The 21,155-nt window shown below is 49.5% G+C and overlaps 1 protein-coding gene across 1 annotated transcript; it reads right to left on the reverse strand.

The window, feature by feature from the left end:
• Window positions 1-509: 509 nt before the first annotated feature.
• On the reverse strand, window positions 510-9,565 carry FBXO41 (F-box protein 41). Its single transcript, XM_037527625.1, has 12 exons — window positions 8,664-9,565; window positions 6,913-7,138; window positions 6,354-6,427; window positions 5,730-6,088; window positions 4,807-5,048; window positions 4,472-4,587; window positions 4,193-4,345; window positions 3,926-4,021; window positions 2,469-2,587; window positions 2,128-2,286; window positions 785-900; window positions 510-679 (listed from the first exon to the last, which is right to left on the reverse strand). Exons 1-12 carry the CDS (start codon window positions 9,563-9,565, stop codon window positions 617-619), a joined length of 2,625 nt encoding a protein of 874 aa, XP_037383522.1. The 3' UTR covers window positions 510-616.
• Between the last annotated feature and the right edge of the window lie 11,590 nt (window positions 9,566-21,155).

Below are 21,155 nucleotides of genomic sequence, written 5' to 3' on the forward strand. Positions count from 1 at the left end.
TCTCACCACCCCAGCCCCTTCTTTCTTCTGACCACATGTCCGGGCACCTAGGCCTGTCTGTGTTATCCCTGGAGAATACGGACCCAGAGCCCAGGAGGACCATCTGAAAGGCGTGCCCCACAGAAGGCTAGGAGAGGGCACTGGGAAGAAAAGGCTCCTCTTTGCCAAGTCTGAGCTGCCTTGTGGAGACCCTTTGGCAGGGGTCCAGCAGAGGCCCCTGACCAGGAAGCTGGGCCTCAGGAAGGGGGGCTTGCCTGAGCAGCCAAGGAACCGCTGGATGGTTATTGCAGATCCTCAGGGTGGTGACACCAGGTGCTGGTGGTGACTTAGCTCCTCACTGGCTGTGCCCAGAAGGCTGCTTCAGCTGGGGTATGGTGGGGGTCGGAGGGCAACCTTTGTCTGAGCCTCTGCTCTGGGAGAGGCAGTTCAGGCCTGTTGCTCCACTGTCCCAAGAGGAGACCAGGAAACCATCCACCCCACCCACCCCCGCACCCCTCTAGAGGCCAGGGATAACACTAGACCTCTGAAGGTCTAGTTCAAATCAGAGTTCCTCTGGAGGTACAAAGAGAGTGCCCTAGTGTGGGGCTGGCAGGAGCCCTGCCGCCCCCAACCCGGGTTAGCAGCCGCCTTCCACCTTGATGTGCAGGATCTTAGAGAAACCGGGCCTCCTTCGTAGGGCCTGCAGAGACCAAACCCTGGGTTAGTTCCCCTTCAGAGCCAGACAGGTGGGGCCCTCCCATCACATACCCAGATCTCCAGCCCCAGCCTAGGGTGGTCTCCTTACCTGGAGTTTTGTCACCATGTCCTCAAACAACTTCTGGGCCTCAGGACTGCTGGGCTCTTTAAAATAATCGGCAATCCCAATCTGGACCACGATGGACTTGAGATTCCGGCAAATGCCTGGAAAAAGGTGGGTAAGGTGGGGGTCAGTGTTTGGCCTGGGCAAATGGGGCTGCCTCCTCTCCTGTCACTAATTTAATGGTATATACCCCTATAGAGAGACAGTCATGAGCCAGTCACTGCAAATATAAAGAGGAGAGCAGATCCGTGCCACTCAGTATGAGTAGAAAATGACTCTAGGGGACTCTAGGGGTTTCTCTGGCAGAGTGGACAGTTGTGCTATGGCCTGGGCATTTGGAAATGAATTACAAGGACAAGGTTGCTGAGGAGAGGCTGATGAGTCTTGGCTGAAGCAGAGGAGGAGGGAGAGAGAAAGCAAACGTGTTGAGTACAGAGGGACTTGCTGCTGCCGTGAAGTCAGCGGAGGAGAAGCAAGGTGAGAAGGCTGAGAGATCCTAGAGATCATGATTTCAGAGACTGAACAGTTGGTTCTAGGGGTCAGGTTCAAAGCAGGGTCATGGGGCCAAAGGGAAGGGAAAAGGATCCTGGAGATAATAAGGTCAAGGAATCTTCGGTACTCAGAGTATGGGGTCCTCCCAGGGGCCGAATGATCCTTGTTGACTGTTTCATTTGGGTGCAAGCAGCCCAACCTGGGCATCTGTGTCCTCAGTGGAGGTGGAGAAATGACTGGAAGTGCAGGGGGTAGCTGCAGGGTAATAAGAGCCAGAGGAGGTATGATTTGGAGCCTACACCAGGGAGAAAGGAGTCTGCACATGGAGAATTTTCCTCGGGGACTCACACATTGTCTCACTTAATCCTCCCACAAGTTGACCTTGTAAGAAAGTCAAATTACAAGACAGATACAGAATTCAGAAGTATAGTGACTTGTCCAGTGTTACATAGATAATAATCAGTAAAGCCAGAACTGAGCCCTAGGTCATTCCAGCTCTAGAATCTATGCTCTTAGCAGCTCTGCCTCTGCCTTTGGCCAGAGGCTCACAGGTATGTGTGTGCAGCATGGCATATAGTATCCCCAACTCATGTCTCCAATGTGGCAGAAGCACAGGGCAATACATGTCTGTGAAACCAAATTATTTGGATCAGATGTTGGCAGGCTTGGAATGGCACACAGGCCTCCAAAGGCACTGATGGCAATGCCAGGACTAGAACCCTGGTTAGTCTGGTGCTCGCTCCCTGGTGCAGCAGGGAGTTTAGTTAAGCTACTTGCTGACAAGATATAGTAAAAGGGGACAGTTGTACCCTGCCCTGTATTCCCCCATTGCTCACTGTTGAAATGCAGCAGGGCTTTAGGGGTAACGGGGGTGGCTGTGAGCACCAGCATTTCCAGTCCCTTCAGGCCTTCGCGGCAGACCTCAGCTGCCACCTCCTGGGTGATCTCTGACACATGGTCTAGCTCCAGGACCTGCAGCCGCATGCAGTTTCTTGCTAGAAAGAGGGAAAAAGGGGATAATTCTGCTGACAAACTCTCCAGTCACCTGCTGCCTAGCATTTGGTGCTCCTGCCCCCTCCCAGGCTGCGCCCCCAAGTCCCACTGGTTATCATAGTGCAGTGTTGCAGCCATGCCTACTCCTTACCAACCCCTACTCCAATCCCAAGCAAAGACTCACCAAGGGATGCCAGGCCCTGCACCCCACAGCCAGCGCCCCCAACCCCCAGGGCCCGGAGATGGGGCCAACAGCGACCAATCATCTGCAGGCAGCGGTTACTGAAGCGCGTGGGCTGCTGGCTGGAGAACAGGGTAGAAGGAGGCTGTCAGGGAAGCTTCTGGCTGCTGACCCCAAGTGTGCTCCCACCAACCACCCAGCTGCTTAAGTCAGAAACCCGGCATCACCCCTGATGATTCCTTCCTCATCTCCTACCAAAACCAGCAGATTCTGATTCCTGAGTAATTCTTCAACCCACAGTTCAGACCACCATCTATATTCATCTACTTTATAACTAGTCTCCCTGCCAATTCATTCTCTATACTGCTGACATTGAGTCATTCATTCATACTTTCTCTCACTCAGTCATTCAACAAATGGTACGCAAGTGCCTATTAGAACCAAAAACAACTGAGCTAGTTGGAGATAAAGGGGACAGTATAGACAGTATTGATACATGGTACTCAAGAAGTGGAGTCTGGCCATGGGGCACAGAGCATTACCGGTTGGATTTAATCCCTTTTTAAGATCTAAACCCCCCCCCCAATGTTTCCTCAGTATTTTCTAGATAAAATGCAAAAATCTAAACGCCTTAGAAAAGACCTTCTTGATCTTGCCCCATCTTCCTTTTCACACCAAACAGTTGCTCAGCCAAACCTGCTGTTTCCCTCAACACTGATCCCTCAACCCTCGCCCAGGTGACAGGCATCTCCCTGGTGTCATGCACTTGGTACCAGGGATACAGAAACAGACATTCCCAGCGTTGGCAGTATGAATTGTGAGTTCGGCATAGAATGAAATACAGATATGACTGTAGAGTGGACTACAGCAGGGATCGGGGAAGGTGTAATAGGAAAGGAGGCAGGGGAGCAGTGACTGCATCTACTGGGGATTGTTAGTAAAGGGACACTGGGTGACCTGGGAGGAGCTGCCATATAGAGGGCAAGAAAGACTGGCATCTTTGACCAACTGTAACTACAGCGATGAACAATTTCAGAGTCTGAATTTTCCACCAGCTCTTGTATACACTGACCTCCCTGAACTACCCTTTCATATGCCAAGTTAAACCTGAACATTAGCATTCCTAGCTAGTGTTAACTGAACATTGACTGGGACCTTACAGGCTTTTTGTATATATCTCATTCGTGCCAGCAATAGTCCTAAAGGTGGACAGATTCCTAATATTACCTTCATTTTGCAGGTCGGAAAATTAAGCTCTGACTGAGTTGCCTAAAGTCACACTGCTAGCAAGCCAGGGCATGCCCCAGCTCTGATTATCAAGTCCTGCTCCTAATGCCCAAACACACAGATCGATGAAAGTGAATCTATGTCTCCAACCAAATTAGGGGGTGCGCCCAGATCTGTTCCCAGTCCCAGACTCCATCCACCCCGATCCACTCCCGACCCCTTCCAGGGCTCACCAAGGGTGCAGTGGTGCCACTTGGAGGGAGACGATCTCTCTGCAGCCAGCACCCAGGGCCCAAATGACTTCGTGGCCCACGGGGTCCGTGGCACTTCTGTTAAAAAGACAAAGCTGGGGCCACCCACCCTGGTGGCCTCTGCTCTCTTCTCTCAGAGCTCTTGAGTCCCGAGGCTTGAAAGCCCTGAGGGAAGGGTATGCAGAGGCCCGGGGTCCCTGGCCTGAGACCAAGGGGGTACGGGCTTTGTCTCTGGAGGGGTGAACCCACCTGTAGGTGACAGCCTGCAGGGCACGGCAGTAGCAGCTGGCCAGCCAGAGCGAACGGTCAGTGAGGATGTTGGGACAATGGGAGATGCGCAGGATCAGCAGATTCCCCCCTGCTGCCTTCAGCAGGGACTCCAGCCCTGCTTCCAGGCAGCCCCTGGGGATGGCCAAAGGGTCCAGTTGCTGCTTGGAAACACCACCTCCTCCGAGAAGCCTCTCCGTATAATTTGGGGTCTGTGGTTCAGGAGCACCCAACCTCCCAACCCCTCACCATGAGCCTCACCTGGTGCTCCGGGCATATTCCTCCTTGCTCTCCTTCTTGCCCCTCTGCCGGGGCTTCAGGTTCTGCAGTGTCAGTGAGTGGGCCTGGGTGCACCACTGAGCCAGCATGGCCAGGAACTGCAGGGAGAGAGAGGTTTCCAGGGATGAAAGGATCTGAGCATAGGCTGACTGGAGGTGGACCAGCCCCAGGAGAGCATTTCAGGGAGCCAGGCTGGAGTTAGGGTGTTGTAAGGGTTGCAACGACCAGGTCTTGAGGGACCAGACTCTGCCAGGGGGAAAGGTGGGTTCACAGCAGGGCTGAGTGGAAGGGCAAGAGTGGCGGGCAAGGACAGGCACCTTGGAACAGACGCGGGCATTCTCGAGCAGCACCCGTGTCCAGACGGCGGGATGGCGGGCCACGAAGCGCCAGTCCCGGCAGACCTCGGCAGCATGCAGTAGTGTGCGTGTGTCCAGGTAGGTGAAGATGCAGAACAGGGCGGCCCGCATCTTGAGGATCTCTGGGCTGATGACCTCGTTGGAGCGTGAGGGGCTGCCCCTCTCTGCTCGCCGACCCCGCCCACTGCCTCCCTCAGGGCGGGCTGCACAATACCAGAGGGTCAAAGGTGAGTGTGGAAGGTCAAAGGCCAGTGTGAAGATGCGGGTGGGGAGCTGGGGTAGGGTAGGAACTTCAGGAGGAATGGGCGTGAGAGACCATGCTGGGGGCCCAAGGACTTGGGAGGATGGACAAGTTTCCTCTGCTTCCCCTCTTCTGCATCACCCCATCCCTAATTTCGCAAACTAGAAAAAGGTGGCCTTTCCTTAAGTAAACTTTCTCTTTAAGGTCATAGGTCATCACATAGTCCAACTCACCCCCTGGATGAGGCAGCTGAGTCAAGTTTGGAGAAGGAAAGTGTTTGGAGGACTAGGGTATGGTTGAATAGAAAGCAGGCCTCTGTGAACAGAAGGCAGGTGAGAGGCTGCCAGAGTCATCACCTATCAATGAGCCCACCTATATGAGTGGACCCCTGGGTTGTGACATCCTTGTGCAGTACCCAACCTCAGCACCTGTGCTGCAGCACTACCTGTCACATGACTCCTCGCCCCAGGCTCGAAGGGCACTGTGTGGGAGGGACTTTGTCACTCTCCTGGTGGGAAGTCTGGGGCAAAGGGAAAGGCAGTGCAGGAGTCCAGGAGATTTGTTACCTCAGCCCTGTGTCCCCCAGAGAGGGCCCAGGACCATGGGAAAGACTGACCTTTGTGCTCACCCTCCCAGGACTCACCTGAGAGCCGGCAGCTACTCAATGGCCCAGACATAGCAGGCCCAGGGCGGGGAGCATCTGAGGGACCCTCAGCCTCTGACTCCGTGGTTCTGGAGCCCACATCTGAGACATCGCCCTCCTCTCCCTCCGTGCTGTGCCGGCGGGGTCTGCGCTGCCAGTTTTGAATGGCCTGGCGCCGCAGGCCTGAGCTTCGAGGGGGCTGGGCTCGCTCCGAGCCACCGTTGGCCACCTGGGCCCGTGTGCCCAAGCCCCCAGGGCCACTGTCCTCTGGGGGGCCCTCTTCTGGCCGGGGCAGCTCCAGACTGTCACTGTCATAGCAGCCTGAACTCTGGGATGCAGCTGGGACGCGGCTGGAAGCCCTGGGGTAGGGTGGACCAGTTGGTGAGGGGCGGGGCACCAGGCTGACCAGAACTTCCCAAGCCACCCTCCCACCAGACAAGGGCACCCAACCACCCTACTTTCTAAGTGCCCCCTCTGAGTGTGGAAAGGCAGATAGAGGAGACCCAGAAAGGATGGGGGTGGGGAAAGGAGGAACCATGCCCCCAGATGGGCCAGCCATCCAATACAGTGGATCTTTCCAGGGTAAGGGTGGGCTTCGGGGGGTGGGCCAGGCCCAAGGCTTACCCTGTGCTGGGAGAGGAGCCATGCCGTGACACCGCGTATGTGCTAGGCATGGCCGAGCCTGCGTGGTGTTCTCGCTGTGGGCCCCCAGAGCAGGAGGGAAGGGAAGGGGGGGCAGAGGAATCAAGAGGATGAGAAGAAGAAACGGCATAAAATGGAGAAGAGAGGAGGGAAAAGAGAGAAGAAGGAAAAAAGTTGGGAAAGATGGACAAATAGACAGACAGACAGCCCAGAGAGGTAGGCTCACCAGCCTCCTCCCCATATCCACCCAACACCTCAGACCCTGGCTCATGGCTATCATTTGCAGGGATGGCAGGGATTGCCCTGAAGACTGTGACCACTGGAACACATCTCATGACAGCCTCAGGGGCTGACATTCTGACCAATCAGAGGAGCTCCCTGTTTCTGAACCCCTTTTTCATGCCTGGATCTGCTTATGGAGACGAGTCAAAGAAGGGCAGCATGGAACATTACGGTGGGGGTTGACGTCAGGTTATGTGTGAAAGGGGGCCATGGGCGGACAAGTGGACAGGTAGAGAAGGGAAGGCAGGTGGGCACTCACCATTCTGCCTGGGCCCCGGGCCCCAGGTCCAGCACCACCGCCCCCCCCTCCACGGCCCAGGCTGGCGCTCGGTGTGCTGCCACAGCTGCTGCTGATGACCTGAAGCTGCCGTTCAGCCCGGTCGGCCCGCTCCAGGAGCTCCTCGATGAACTGCTGCAGCCGCAACTTGGCGCTGGCCTCCCGTGCCGCAGTCTCCTTCAGGAACTGGTCAATCTGCACCACCTCCCTGGGCCCGGAGCAGTCTCTTACCCCAGTGCCCCGGCCCATCTGCCCACTCACCCTCTGGAGAAGACCCACACCAGTGGGGCAATAGGTGGGCACAGATGTCTATGGCATCTGTTCATGGGAACATGCAGCATAGGCCCAGGCACACTGCCCCAAACATGGGACCCACAGAAAAGCAAGCATACACACTAAACTAAACACACCTCACCACGCAGTCCAAACACACAACTAGACATCCTGTGCCCTAGATAAATACTCAGAAGTGTCACACAGCCACACGGAGGTATATACACACACAGCTACCACCTCCCTCCAGAAACATGGGCATACATAACCACTCAGCCATGTACACATAGCCCAATACACAGCCACATGTGCTCAAGACATGGACTGATATCATGTTCTTCTCAGGCACATGCTCAAGTCTGAGACAGGCACGGTCCTCCAACATATTCAAACATTCACATGCACAAACTTTCAGAAACATTCTCAGATACAGAAGCATACCTACTGTTGCACCAACCTCAGGAGTTTCATATTTACACAGCACACTTAGGACTCACACATTTACTCCCAAATGCACACAATTGTTCATGCAACCATTCAATCTCTATTGAGCACCTTCTAAGTGCGACACTTGCTCTAGGTATTTGGGATATAGCAGTGGACCAAGCACAGAAAAATTCTTGCCCCCATGAAGCTTGTATTACAATAAGGACAGATAGATAACATGTATATATTTCACAATTCTATATTTGAAAATCAGAGAAATAGAAACTAGGCAAGAAAACTAAGGACAGACAAAAAAAGATAGAAGGAAATCCAGGGGGAGTGTCCTGGAAGCCAAGTGAAGTGCATGCTTCAAGGACCAGCTTGTCCATGTAAGATGGTTTACTTGGCCTTGGCAACAGGAAGGTCATGGAGGACATGGAGGGCAGTGCTGGTGACACCTGATCAGAGTGGGTTCAAGAGAGAAAGTGGGAAAAGAAACTGGAGACAAGAAGTATAAACAATACTTTCAAGGAGTTTTTCTGTAGGGATGAGAGAAAAGGGGCAGTGGTTTAAGGGGGAGAGAGGGTGACGGCAGATGGCAGAAAAGAAGTGTTTGTATACTTTTATGGGGACGATGATACAGTAGATAGATAAAATCTGATGATTGCAAAGGGAAAGGGGAGAATTGAATCATATCTTTGAGTAGCCAAAAGAAAAAAGATTCGGTGCTTTAATGCAGGAACTAGACTTGGTTAGGAGGACAGAGAAGGAAAAGAGTTCACAGATCATTCCTTCTGTCATGGGACTGACGGTCGGCTACATACTTCCTCATGACACTCTTGGCCCCACACATTGCCCCATCAGACCATGACATGCTCGCATATGAAACCCCGTATTACAAAGCCATGGCCACACACACAGACACTCACTGTCACACTCAGGTACACTTACCATGGTGGTGGTAATGGCACAATGACACACACGATCATCCACTCGGGAACATTGCAGGCACACCCACCCCCAGGGCCACTCACTGCTGCTTGCGGCTCAGCTCCTGCTCCTTGTGCACCAGGTCTTGCTTGAGTGAGGCCAGTAGCTCCACACTCACGTCCACCTGGCGGGACAGCTCAGATGCTCGCTCCTCCAGCTCCTCCTTCTCGCGGCCCAGCCGCGCGCTCTCCTGCCTAGCTGTCTCCAGCTCAGCGGCCTTGCGCTCCAGCTCCGCCTGCAGCCGGCCCACCTGGCCGGCGATCTTCTGCTCCACCTCCTCGCTCAGCCGCTCCAGCCGCCGATCCACCTCCAGCTTCTCCAGCGCGCGGATCTTGAGGCGCGCCAGGCCCTCTTCGTAAGCCACATCGGCTGGTGAAGGAGACGCGGGCGAGGCAGAAGCGGGCCCGGGGCAAGAGCCGGGGCCCGGACCCGGCGGGGGCGTGGAGCAGGCCGAGGAGGCCACGGACTTGCGGGCGAACAGCTCTCCCAACGGGATCTCGATCTCACGCAGCGCATAGCGCGCGGCGGCGGCGGGTACGAGGCCCGGCTCTGCCAGCTCCTCGCAGGGTAGGCTGGCGGGCACCAGGTCGCTGGGGAAGTGGGCGAGGGGTGCGTGGTGGTGATGGTGGTGCAGCAGGTGTGGCGCTGCGGACGACGGCCCCGCGGCCTGCTCCTTGCCCTGGAAGGAGGTGCTCTCGAAGACCTCGCGCCGGGCGCCGGGCACGGCCAGCAGGGCGGCGGGCTCGGGCGCCAGCGGGAAGCCGGAGGCAGCAGCGGCTGCAGCTGCGGCTGCGGCACCGTCGCAGATGCTGTTGGTCTTGGAGAGGATATAGAGCGTCTCGTATGTGTGGCTGTATTCCAGGTGTGCGCGCAACGACGACAGGCTCCGGAAGCGCTTGTGCTCCCCACAGCGGGGGCAACGGTACGGCAGGTCCAGCGAGGCCATGGCCCCACCGCCGCCGGGGCGCCCGGGCTCCACTTCGGCCGCCCCGCAGGTCAGCCGGGACGAGCCCCCCTGCGGAGTTAGGAAGGCTCTGAGGGTCAAGGGTCAGGGGAAGGAGGAGGCTAGAAAAGAGGGAGTAAGTCTTAGGAGGATGGTATCACTGCTTCCCTCCCCAGCCCAGGTGCCCCCCGTTGTGAGGAAATTGGCTCCCCAAGAAACACAGGCCCAGAATGGAAGGTCAAGGGGGGTATGCGCGGTCTGACCCCAGAGGGGCTGGCCTGCTCTGGCACCTGTGCAAGGGTTCATATGTGTACATGAGTGAGATAGAATGAGATTTCCTTTTTTGTATTGGGGGGGGAGCATTAGTTTTATTTACAATAGTTCCAGCCTCAACCTATCACCTGTAGAATGGATAAACCGTGGATTAAGTAATAGAATATTATCCTGCAGTAAGAAAAGGAACCATGGGCCACACAATAACATGGATGAATCTATTCGATGTCATGTTGCAGGAAAGAAGCCAAACCAGAGTTGATGATGACAGAGTCAGAACAGAGTTTACCTCTGGGGACTCTATGAACTGGGAAGGAGCAGGAGGGAACCATAAGTAATGCTAAAAATGTTGTCTATCTTGAGATGAGTAGTGGTTACACAGGTGTATGCCTATGGAACCAGTCAAGCTGTACACTTAAGGTGGGTACATTGGATGTATTTGACTGTATGTATGTGTGTGACATCTCAAAAAAAACTTTAAAAAACACTTATTTCCATGTTGTACAAACCACACCAATCAGACAGACTAGACTATTGGCACCATATTGTAGTGATCAAGTGACACATCTGTGTATGTGTCACTGCTCCTGTCCCTACTTCTGCACAACACCCTTCCAACCCTGACACTCCAGGGATCTAGTTCCTTTCTTCATTTTTCTTTGCTGGGTTGGTCTCTAATAAGTGCCCCTGCTCTGTCCTCTGTTCCAAGGATCACATGTGTCCTTCCCAGACCCCTTCTGACATAAACCATCTTTCTCGGCATTCCACCATATCCCTAGCTTCCAGTTACCCCTCCAGTTACTGCCTTATGGGATCTCTATCCCATTCCGCATGCTGTCTCCATCCTATCTACCTATGGCTGAGCTTCAACCACCCTCTGCTGTCACTGTGTTCCTCTGGGCCACAGACCACTTGCTAATCAGACAAACCAGTTGTCATCAAGGGTCTTCACCCACTTGGTCCTTTGGCTGCTACTCCCGATCCATCCATTTTTATAGGCTGCCTTGAAGCTGTCTCAGTTAGGTTCTCTGACCTCCTCTTCTTGTTGCCTTCCTGATCTTCCCGTCTCCTGATAGAAAGGCTGCCTTCACACACCCTTTTGCCTCTAGCTCTCCCAGGCAGACTAGTTCATGCCCACTTCCAAAACATTGACTCTCAGCTCTACCTCTCCATCCTGACCTGCCCTAGAGTTCCATTTGCTTTCATGCATTTCCACTTCAATGAGAAAAGGAAAGACATATGGATAGATGTTGGCCCCTTTTTCAGCCCAGAACCCAGTCCTCCTTCTGGTAATAGCATCTTGTATTGATCTTGGGGAACCATCTTTCCTTCCCTATTTTCTTAGCTCTAAAGGTCTGAGTGGGGATTAATGGTCTACCCTGTGTCCAGGAGTAAGAATGTTACATAGTCCTGGACAGAGCCCTGGGGTAGGCACAGATCACCCAAGTGAAACCCATGCACCTTTTCTTTTTTAATCAAATTGTATTGACTTGCCTTTGTTTACAATTGTGAGTCTTTTCTCATTGAGTCAATGAGTCCTTTCTCCAGGATGTCTCTGGAACAACTGGAGGAGTACAACCTCTTTACAATAAAAGTTCTAAGCTAATGGGGGCGGGGGAGGGGCAGAACTGGGAGGTGATCTTTATTTCCTTTTGGGAGGAACAACCTGGGTTCCAACACAGAAATGGAACTGATATGGAAAAAGAGTGATTCCTCATAGACACTATTTGAGATCCTGATTCTCTTTTGGCTTAAGTCAGTTGGAGTTGAGTGTTATTTGCACCAAGAAAAAAATCCTAACCCAGAAATTAAAATAAAAAATTATTCCCCCAAGTAATAGATCCTAAGAATCAGCTGAACTAAATGGGATAGTAAGATAGTTTCCCCCACTCAGAGGTTGGTAACCAGACTACACAGCAGCGAAGAAGTTAATTAAATTGTCCTACTGCCTCTGGAGCTCAGATGATGTTCCTACCAAGGCTGAAACTTTAAGGGACTTACTGAAAATATCAAGATGTTGGAGTGCACACTTTCCCATGGCCTCAGTAAGTACAGCAAGAAAGAGACACTGAAATGGGTCCATTGAAAGAGAAGAAAGGAAAAGCTGCTTTGCCCAAATTGGCCCTTTCTGCCTGAGGCCAGTAATCCAATATGGCTGAGAGTCAGATAATTAAAAGCCAGTTCTCTGCTTCTAGCTAAAGTCAGCTCAAGCAAGACAGGGAGGTTGGAAACAGAAGGAGACAAACAGGGCCTGATAGGCTCTTGACTCCTCAGGCTCTTTTGTATTTCCCTCCTGCTGTGCCTTCCCAGCTCAAGGGAGGCCACTGTTGCTTCCATTACAAGCAGCCTTCCACTGGGATGCAGCTAGAGTAGGAAGAGGCAAACGAGCTCTGCCTCCCACCCGAGATTACAGGTTGGCATTGCCCTTTAGCAGAAGCGAAGCTAGAAGCTACAGAACCAGAGGTTCCCTGGATGGGGAGAGCATCAAGGTCTGTTAAGAGATAACCCCACCTCCTGCCCCAACACCAATACCAGGGAGTCAATTCAGAAATTATAACTTTCAGTGAGATCTCTACCTTGGTTAATAGTTCTGGGGATGACTCAATTTGAATTTACTGAAAGTCTCTTAAAGATTAAGGGAATTTGAAGAAACCAGGAAAACAAAAGCAAGGGATTACTGAGCTCCTGAAGTTCCCCAGCCCCCAAATCTGCACCAATGGGAGGTGACCCCTCAATGGCCCTTCTGCATGGCCACAAAGGACATGGGAAGCTCTTCAACACAGCAGACCAGAGCAGCTGATTGGTGGGCTGAGGAAGCTTGTCCTCCATAGGTTGAGAATGTGGACCGTGCTTTGGACCTGTGCTTTTCCTTATCTCCCCTCTTCAATGGGAGGGTTTTGTTCTTTCAGATATCTGATTTTTCCTCCACCGTTGTAATCTGTCCATTAGTTAAAAGATTATGAGGGGATTGCTCAGTACCTTGCCAAACAGATAGCCTCTCACCAAGATCTGAATTATAACTGAATAAAGTAAGTGGGAGAGAACTTGGAACATCTCCTTCCAAAGATGTGACAAATGGGTTTTAAGTTCCATGAGGGGGATATAGTTGCATTGTGATAAACAGAAAAAAATTAATTATATGAGAAGGGTGATCGATGTAGATTCTAAACAGCCAAGATGGAATGTACTGGACATTTATTGTTTTTACTGCTCAGTTTCAGTCCTCTTTTGTGAATAGACGCCCAGTATTCCCAGAGTGAGCCATTCTCCCCAACTTTGAATACTGATTGTCAGGAAGGGGTGAGTTCCCAGCTCCAAGTCAGCACACATGACCCTTGTCTATTGATCAGTCACAGTGATCACTCAGTACTGGACATGTGTCCTAGTTCAGGCTAACCCAGCCACTCCAAGACCTGTCCTCAGCTAGTAGAATGTGAGCCTAGAGCTGCTTGCGTTCTTTCTTTGGGCAAGAAAAAGAAAAAAAACTCTTGATGACATCCCTTGAGCATCCAGATCCAGATGTACCTGAAACTTTAACCCAGGACTTGTCAATGGGTGAGTCAGTAAGTTCTTTTTGTAGTTCAATCATTTGAGTCAGTTGCAAGTCACTTGCAATAACACTCTAGGCTAACACAAAAACAGCGTCCAAAAACAAACCTTGGACTTCCTCTCACCCATTCCCCTGTTGCCTTCAATGGTGCCACTGTCTTCTCGTCACACCACACTGGTGGCCATCTTGATTTTGCTCTCTCTGCTAGCCATCAACCCCTGATGACTTTTCCTTCAGAATATTTTCAACCCATCTCTTCTCCTCTCATGCTTTGTGCTGCTCTGAGCCACTGTGTCCTCACACCTGGACTGCCAGCCCAGTCTATCATCCCACAGCTCCTTCCATCTTCTAGAAGGCACCAGCTTCCTCCCTCTACATATCACTCCTGCTCATGCTTCTTCAATCACTCCTTATCTTCTATCAAATACAACCAAACTCCTCAGTTTCACCTTTGGCCTCCCTGTACTCTTGCTTCTTTGAAAGTTAAAGTGGCCTGGTTGTTTCACTTGCATTTCTTTGACTTACTATGGCTGGGCATATTTTCGCACACATTTGCCAATCATGTATAACTCTTTGTTAACTTGTCTATGTATACATTTTATACTGAACATCCATATTTTCTTATTGATTAGCAAGGGCTTTTTATAATATTGATCTTTTGTCATCTATAAGATTATAATTGCAAATATTTTTCCCGTGTGTGTGGAGTGGCTTTTACTTTAGCTTATGGTCTCTATTGATATGCTAAGGTTTGCTTCAGTAAAATATTTATGATTAGGTGATTTGGTTGTCATGCTCAGGAAGCCCATCCCTATGCCAAGATTATATTCAACTTCTAGTACTTGGTGATTTCCTCTTTTCTAAAGTCTACAATTTTTTTTCAATTAAAAGTGTTAAGCAAATAACCATAATACCATAAACTGAGAAGGACTTGGTGACATACAAAAAATTTAAGCTGTGTGGTTTCTTGTTATCAATAGATTTTTAACCCAGCAATTCGAGGTATGCATAGTAAGACAAGGATTTTAAAAAAACACCTTTTTGTTAAGGATGTTTTCACACATATTCAATACTAGAGGGAATATGATGATGAGCTATGAACACATCATCCCATTTCAACAATCATCAACCCATGGCCAACTATTTTTCACTTATACACTGCCCCTTGCTTCATACTCCCTCCACCCATGCCACTGGATAGTTATGAGCAAATCCTAGATATCATATTATTTCATACCCAAATGCCTTAGTATGTATAAGACAGGGATTTAGACTTCTTTTTAAAAAATAAATAGTCATTGTTCTAACATCACCATCCCTTAAGATCCAAAAAGTAGGCTTGAGGAGTAAATCCAAAAGATGATTCTCTGAAAAGACCAGCAAAATATAGCCCACTGACAAATCTATTCAAAGAGAGAAAAGAAAGGAAAGGAAGAAAGAAAACAAATATGTAAACTATGAATGAGTAAAGGGCTATGACCACTGACACAGATAATATATTTTGTAATTACTAAAATGCTCCACAGCCCACATTTTTAAAAATCTGGATGAACTAAATGCTTTTTAGGAAAATACAAATGACCAAAATTGACTCAAGAAGAAACAGAAAACCTGAGTAAACTAATAACAATAGACAAAACTGAAAGATTTGGCAAGGTGACCAGGGGTATCACAAGTAGAATTCAGTTCACACACAAAACTGTTCAGGAAGAGAGTTACCTGGAATGTACGTTCGCCTGGTGCTCAGGCTCCCGTATGTGCCTGTCCATTTCAGCTAAGTGCTCAACTCTCCTGTTGGGGGTGCCTTTCATGGCCTCAGAAGTAGCCAGCCTTCTCCATCCCTACCCCATGCTATTTCAAAGCACCTTCTGCTTGCACATCACCCTGCTAGTGAGGCTCTGAGAGAAAGTGGTTCTTCACTTGCCACCAGCTGGCCCCATAGTTTCCCTCCATTGTTGGAGATGAGGAATGACTATGAATCATTCTTAGGAAGATTCTTGTCTAAATGTATACCCTTCTCAGAGTGGACATGAAGCTTGCTGAATGCAGGTGATAGAGATGGGGATGGGGAGAAGGGTTAAGAAGAGGAAAAAATAGAGCCTCCCCTGGTGGCGCAGTGGTTGAGCGCTGGGCTGTGAAGCTGCCGGCAGCCTCTGCAGCACCGCCCAGCAGAGCGAGGGTCCCACATGGCACGCAGACCTCTCCTGCAGCGCCCGCTGCTACCCTCAGCAGTGTATTTCGTAGATCTGCCTGTTCTGTTCCCGGCTCTGGCTCTGTTGAGTTCTCTTACCCTCCCGTGCTTCTCACTGTACCCAGTACTTGTATAAATAAATAAATCTTAAAAAAAAAAAAAAAGATGGTACTATCAGCACCATGACAGAACATTAGATTTGCCTTTGTTCTTTCCCTCCTTCCTCACCATCCCAGGACCTGTTATGCCTCTTCTTCCACCTGAAATGGCTACTTTAAGTCCAGATCAAGGTTTTGTTTGGGTTGAAGAACCAATCAGAGGTATCTTTTTAAAAAAGGCTTTCAGGTATGTGAGTCTCATCTCTTCAAATAAGATCAACCATCTCAAGATGTATGTTGTCTTTGACTCCTGTCTGTCTCATTTTCACGTGTTCATTCTGCCAGAAACACAGATGATCTTGCATTTTAATGGCCACTGATAATTCCTGTAGTGGCCATTATTACTTTTATCTGCTCATTGAGTCTTCTTTACCTTTTGGTAACAGCAACATCTCATCTTTTCTTTGGTGAGCTGCCCTTCCCTACTCCCTATGGTTTCTGCCAATCCTTGTAGGATGGACACATACCCCAGGCTTGGCTAATCATGGTACCCCCATCTTCTTGGCCAGAGGGATGGGTACCTTCTTCAAGTTGAGCCAACAGTCTGTCACTGGGAACTTATATGAAAGATAAGGAGCCCTCCTGTCTCTTGAGATCACATACAAAGATGATGAAGCTTGTCTCTGGTCTTATGTAACCTCAACTCACATGGAGAAAGTTCATGCATGCAGAAAAAAAAAAAGTGACCCAATAGCTGGAGACAGAGTCCTCAGTTCATTTTTAAGACTGTGGCCAGCGTTATGGCCAAGAACCACTCATCCTCCTTTCCAATACATGAACTGGCATTATATTCTCTTTTTTTCCCCCTGAAAATAGTTTGGGTTGGGTTTCTGTCATTTGTGATCAAAGGTTCTAATTAATAGTTTTCCAAATCTATATTTCTAGCCTAGAATTCTTTCCAAACATGCATTTATTTAGCACACATTTACTGCTCTGTGCCATGAGCCATATCAAGAACTGTGCTAGGGATGCTGAGGACTTTCAGCCAAGAGCCAGTCCTTGTCTCCCAGCAGCTTATGATCTCCTGGACCAGACAGAGGTTTTGAATGATACAGCCAGGCGATAAATGCTATGCAAGAAGCTGTCATGGGTTTTTACACTTAGTTTGAGGAGTGGGGGGTTGGGGAACCCCCACAGGTGGTAGCTTCTAGCAAAGTAAAGGTGTCAGGTGAGCAAGGCCAACTATGAGATTGGGAAGGGGAGGAAAGGCATTGTGAACAGCAAAACAAGTGAGTACAAAAGCAAGGAAGTGAGGAAGAGTAGCCTCCTTCAGAGAACAAAAATGTAATTTCTGCAAGGTAGAGACATTGTCTCAAACACTGCTGTCTCCCCAGGCCTTACAACAGTGGCTGACATGATGTGGATGCACAGTAAGTATTTATGGAATGAATGAATGGCAAGGACTTAACCAGATATAGAGTTTGAAAAATGGACTACAGAGGGCCAAGGTCAGGAAGAAGGCAGTGGAAACAATGCAAGTGGAAACTGTTAGCCAAGGGAGAAGCAATGTGAATAGGGAGAAGGATGGATATGGGAGCATTTAAGGAAGGAGCGCGGAGAACGCTTGGTGACAGAATGACTGTGGCAGGTCTGCAAGGGAGGAGTCAAGGATCATGCTCAGATTTGGGTTTTGAGCATCTAGTAAGATGGGGATGGGTTTCAGTAAGGAGGGAAATTAAAGGAGGGCAGGTTTGGGGGAGATATAACAAGTTTGGGTGTAGATTCTATGAGTTTGAGAAAAGAAGATATATTCAGCACATAATTTACAATATGGAGCTGTAAATACAATTTTGGCAACTTAAGCATAAAAACAAAAATGGAAGAGCAGGAACAAGAAGAAGGTGGAGAGAAAGGAGTGCAGGGGGAAAGGTGGACCCTCAGAGAGGCAGAGGTAGGAAGAGAACCAAGAAGTTCCTCACAGCCAGTAGCAGAAATGGGAATTTTGGGAGGAAACCTTGGGAACAGCAATATAAATAATGCTAGCAACTCACGTCAGGGCAGAGGTGAAAAGAGTCCACAGGTGACTTTAGAGAGGGTCACTTTGATGAGCCAGGCTGATGAGAGTGAGGTAAGGATGTGAGTAGAACAGCGAATGGACACAAGAGCTCAAATATTAAGTGGAAGAATCCAGAAGCAATGGTGATGGTTCATGGGTATTATGATGGTGGGTGAACTGCGGGGATTACACCTGAGAGAAGTAACTAACCAATTACTGTACAAAAATGTAAGGAAAAAAAAGAAAGAATTCAGAAGCAGTTTTTAATGAGAGATCAGAACTTATTTACATGTTTCTTACAGAAAACCAAATTCTAATCTATACCATCACTTCCACTAGTCTGCGGCATGGATAACTCAATGCCTTAGGCCTTACATTTATAGCAGTTCCATTTTTTTTAAGTGTTTCTTAGGAGCAGCTAGTAGACAGGGAGAGGATGAAAAGGATAATATTTTAATGTAGGTGGCTCAGAGCTGATTCTGGCTAGTAGTGAACTCACAATACTACAACACTCCCTTTAAACCTGCTTCTTTCTCGTGTTTCCCAGCTTGACTAACATCTTCATTATCTACTCAGTCCTTGGAGGGAACTCCCAAGGCAGCTCTGAATTCTCACCAATCATTGGTTTTTGTCAACACTACCTTCTGAATATCTGACTATTTCTTTCTTTTCCAAAACCACTGCCCCAGACCTATTATCCTCTTCCATCTGGACCACTGGTACTATTTCTAACTGGAGTCTAACACCAGCTTTGAATTCTTGCATTTCCTGCACAAAAAGATCCAATCATGTTACTCTCCTAAAAAAAATTTCCTCAAGGCAGGCCATCCTCTGAGAGGTAAAGTCCACCCAGCTTTTTCTGCTTCCAAGGCTGGCTGGCATCTGACCACCATTTAACTTTGTCAGCCCGAGCTTTTGCCTCTGCTGCCCATGTGCATCCTCACTGAGCTCTACTGACTTTAGTTTCATCATATCACATACTGTTCCAGCCTCCAGCTTTGGCTCATGCTGGCCCCTCTCCTAGGATCCCCTTCTGCAATCAGTGAGCAATCAGGGAGCAAATGCTACCCTTTCCAGGAAGCCTTTCTTGACCACTTGCTCCAGCTCAAGTCACATCACAACATAGTCACTTCCCACCACACAGTTCTTCACCAGTAGTAACAGGTAGCATATGCAGGATGGTCATGGATCTGTTTGTACATCAGATCCTGCCTTATACATACAATGGAGGACAGAGACAATGTCACTGACTCATCCTTATACCTTCCTCACACACAGCAGACATCAGTATATTCGTAGAGGAATCGAGTGAGTAATGGATGGATTGATTTCAAGTAACCAAAGTGACTTCTATCACTCATCATCATAGAAATGGGCGAACTTGATGACAATTAAATGAATCCAAAAATCATCACAAATAACAAGAACTTCCTAGGCTCTGCTAGTTACCCTCTGAGAGGTAAGAAGTTGCTGTGTCTTCTTAACACTACAGATGTAGCTGAGCTCCAAGCCTTAGGACTTGTCTGCTCCATTCTATTTACCCACCCAACAACAAGATATCAAACACAAGGAAGGTGCCAGACACTGGGGACACAAAGATGTATAAAACAGTAATGCCCTCAAAGTGCTTCAAAACAGTGAGCATTTACCTACTATTTATTCTGGCCAAACACCTCCTTTCTCATTTATTTCTCACAACAGTGATGCCATGTAGGTAAAACCACCTACTGACTAAATCTCCATTTTAGGATGAGGAAGTTGAGGCTCACAGTAACCAAATCATTTGCCCAAGGCCTATAAGTAACTGTAATGAACAACGACCTCCGTGACCCCAATGATATGTCTCCCAGTATTCTTGCCCTCATGTGGTCCCCTTCCACATTGACTTAGAACTTGGCCATGCGACTTGCTTTGGCCAAAAGCAAGTTAGGCATCCCTAAATCTAGAAATACTTGTTGGATATCACCCAACTCCCTCTGTCTATCTCTCTTTCTCTTTCTCTGTTAAATTCAGATCAGGCAAAATTGAGAAGTTAGCAGAGTTTGGATTTTTTTTTTTTTTTTTTTTGGATACAATTTAGACATTTTTTATTGAGCACCGAGTCATGAAGTCTCATGGTGAATATTGTCTTACCCAATCTTGTTGCTTATTTTTATTTAAGACTCTGCACTTACAATAGGCTAGTATTTAGTTTTAAAAGAACTCTGGAAAACCCATCTCAAAATAACAAGGATGGTGGTAGCAGTGGCCTATTCATTCTCCATTCACTCTGGATAAACAAGCGTTGGAAGATGTCCCACACCTGTAGACTTGAAATTAAAACTTAAGATGCATCAGCTCAGCCATTGGTAGCAGAGTTTGGATTTTGATGGTCATCCTTCCTGGCCCCAACTCCCTATCTGGCTATTCCTTACCCTCCCACTTGGCTTTTTGGGACCAAGATCTCTTTCTCCCTTTTTCCATATAAATCCACATGCAGGAAAGGTTCAGAGAAAGTGGGAATTACAGAAAAAGGGGGATAGGGGCGATTTGGCTATTAATAGGTGGTTTTACAGGTCAAAGAAATGACACTCTAAACTCTGTGCCTTCAGGAGACATCTGGCAGCAGGTGGAGGAGGTATTCTAAGGGTGGGGAGGCAACAGGAGGTGTCCCTTGCAAAGGGAAATAAAGGAATGCCCCCTGAATCTTTTTCTCCCTGCATCCCCAGAGAGGGCAAGGGCTCTCGCTATCCACAACTGGGGCTAAAGTCTGAACATGTGCGCTTCCCACAAGAGTCACTGTATCCTGGAGAAGACCCGCAGGGGTCAGTGCAGCCAGTCCTCTGCTTCCCAGCAGCCCTGACATGGCCTGTTCTGTTCTAAGCTCCCCCTCACTCTCTGGCTCCTGCAAACATGCACACACCTCCCAAGGTCACATGCATATGACTCCAGCACCTGGATCCCACACCCAGAAAGCCATCGGGGCCCCTCACTGCAGACACCCAAAGGAGAGAGTAGGCCCCACTCTTCCTCACAGGCAGACAGTGGGAAGTGCACCCAGTGCACACAGGAACCCTGTCACACACTCACGTGCAAAGCAATGCAGTGGGGTGCACACATCCAGATCACTATGGGCACAGGCACCAGCAGAGGCTCTGGGACATGAGGAGACAGAAACATGGGTCCACACACATGACACCTCCAGACTATCACACGTGCACACCAGCACGCACAGGGGCCCCCAAACCCTCGCACCCTCAGACACCCGCACAGGTGCCAGCCAGGCCTCAACATCAGGCCCCTCCCCCACTCCCTTTCAGAAGCAGGTGGAAAGGGCTGGGTTTGGGGGCGCTTCCCCTCCTCCCTCCCTCTGGCTCCTGCTCTCCCAGGCCAGGAGTCCCAGTGGGGTCTGGGGTCCGTCCCCGCCCCCCAGTCTGGCTCCGGGA

This window comes from Talpa occidentalis, unplaced genomic scaffold (assembly GCF_014898055.3).
Source record: "Talpa occidentalis isolate TD23 unplaced genomic scaffold, MPIMG_talOcc4v2.1 talOcc4.5, whole genome shotgun sequence".
Lineage (NCBI taxonomy): Eukaryota > Metazoa > Chordata > Mammalia > Eulipotyphla > Talpidae > Talpa > Talpa occidentalis.

Excerpts from the sequence above, each read along its gene's own strand:
- FBXO41 (XM_037527625.1), bottom strand. The coding sequence starts at position 9,565 with ATGGCCTCGCTGGACCTGCCGTACCGTTGCCCCCGCTGTGGGGAGCAC. Across the intron at positions 5,049-5,729 it reads GAGTAGCTGCCGGCTCTCAG|CCCGCCCTGAGGGAGGCAGT; the intron begins GTGAGTCCTGGG and ends GGTATTGTGCAG. Across the intron at positions 901-2,127 it reads AGCCCTGCTGCATTTCAACA|GCATTTGCCGGAATCTCAAG; the intron begins GTGAGCAATGGG and ends ACCTTTTTCCAG.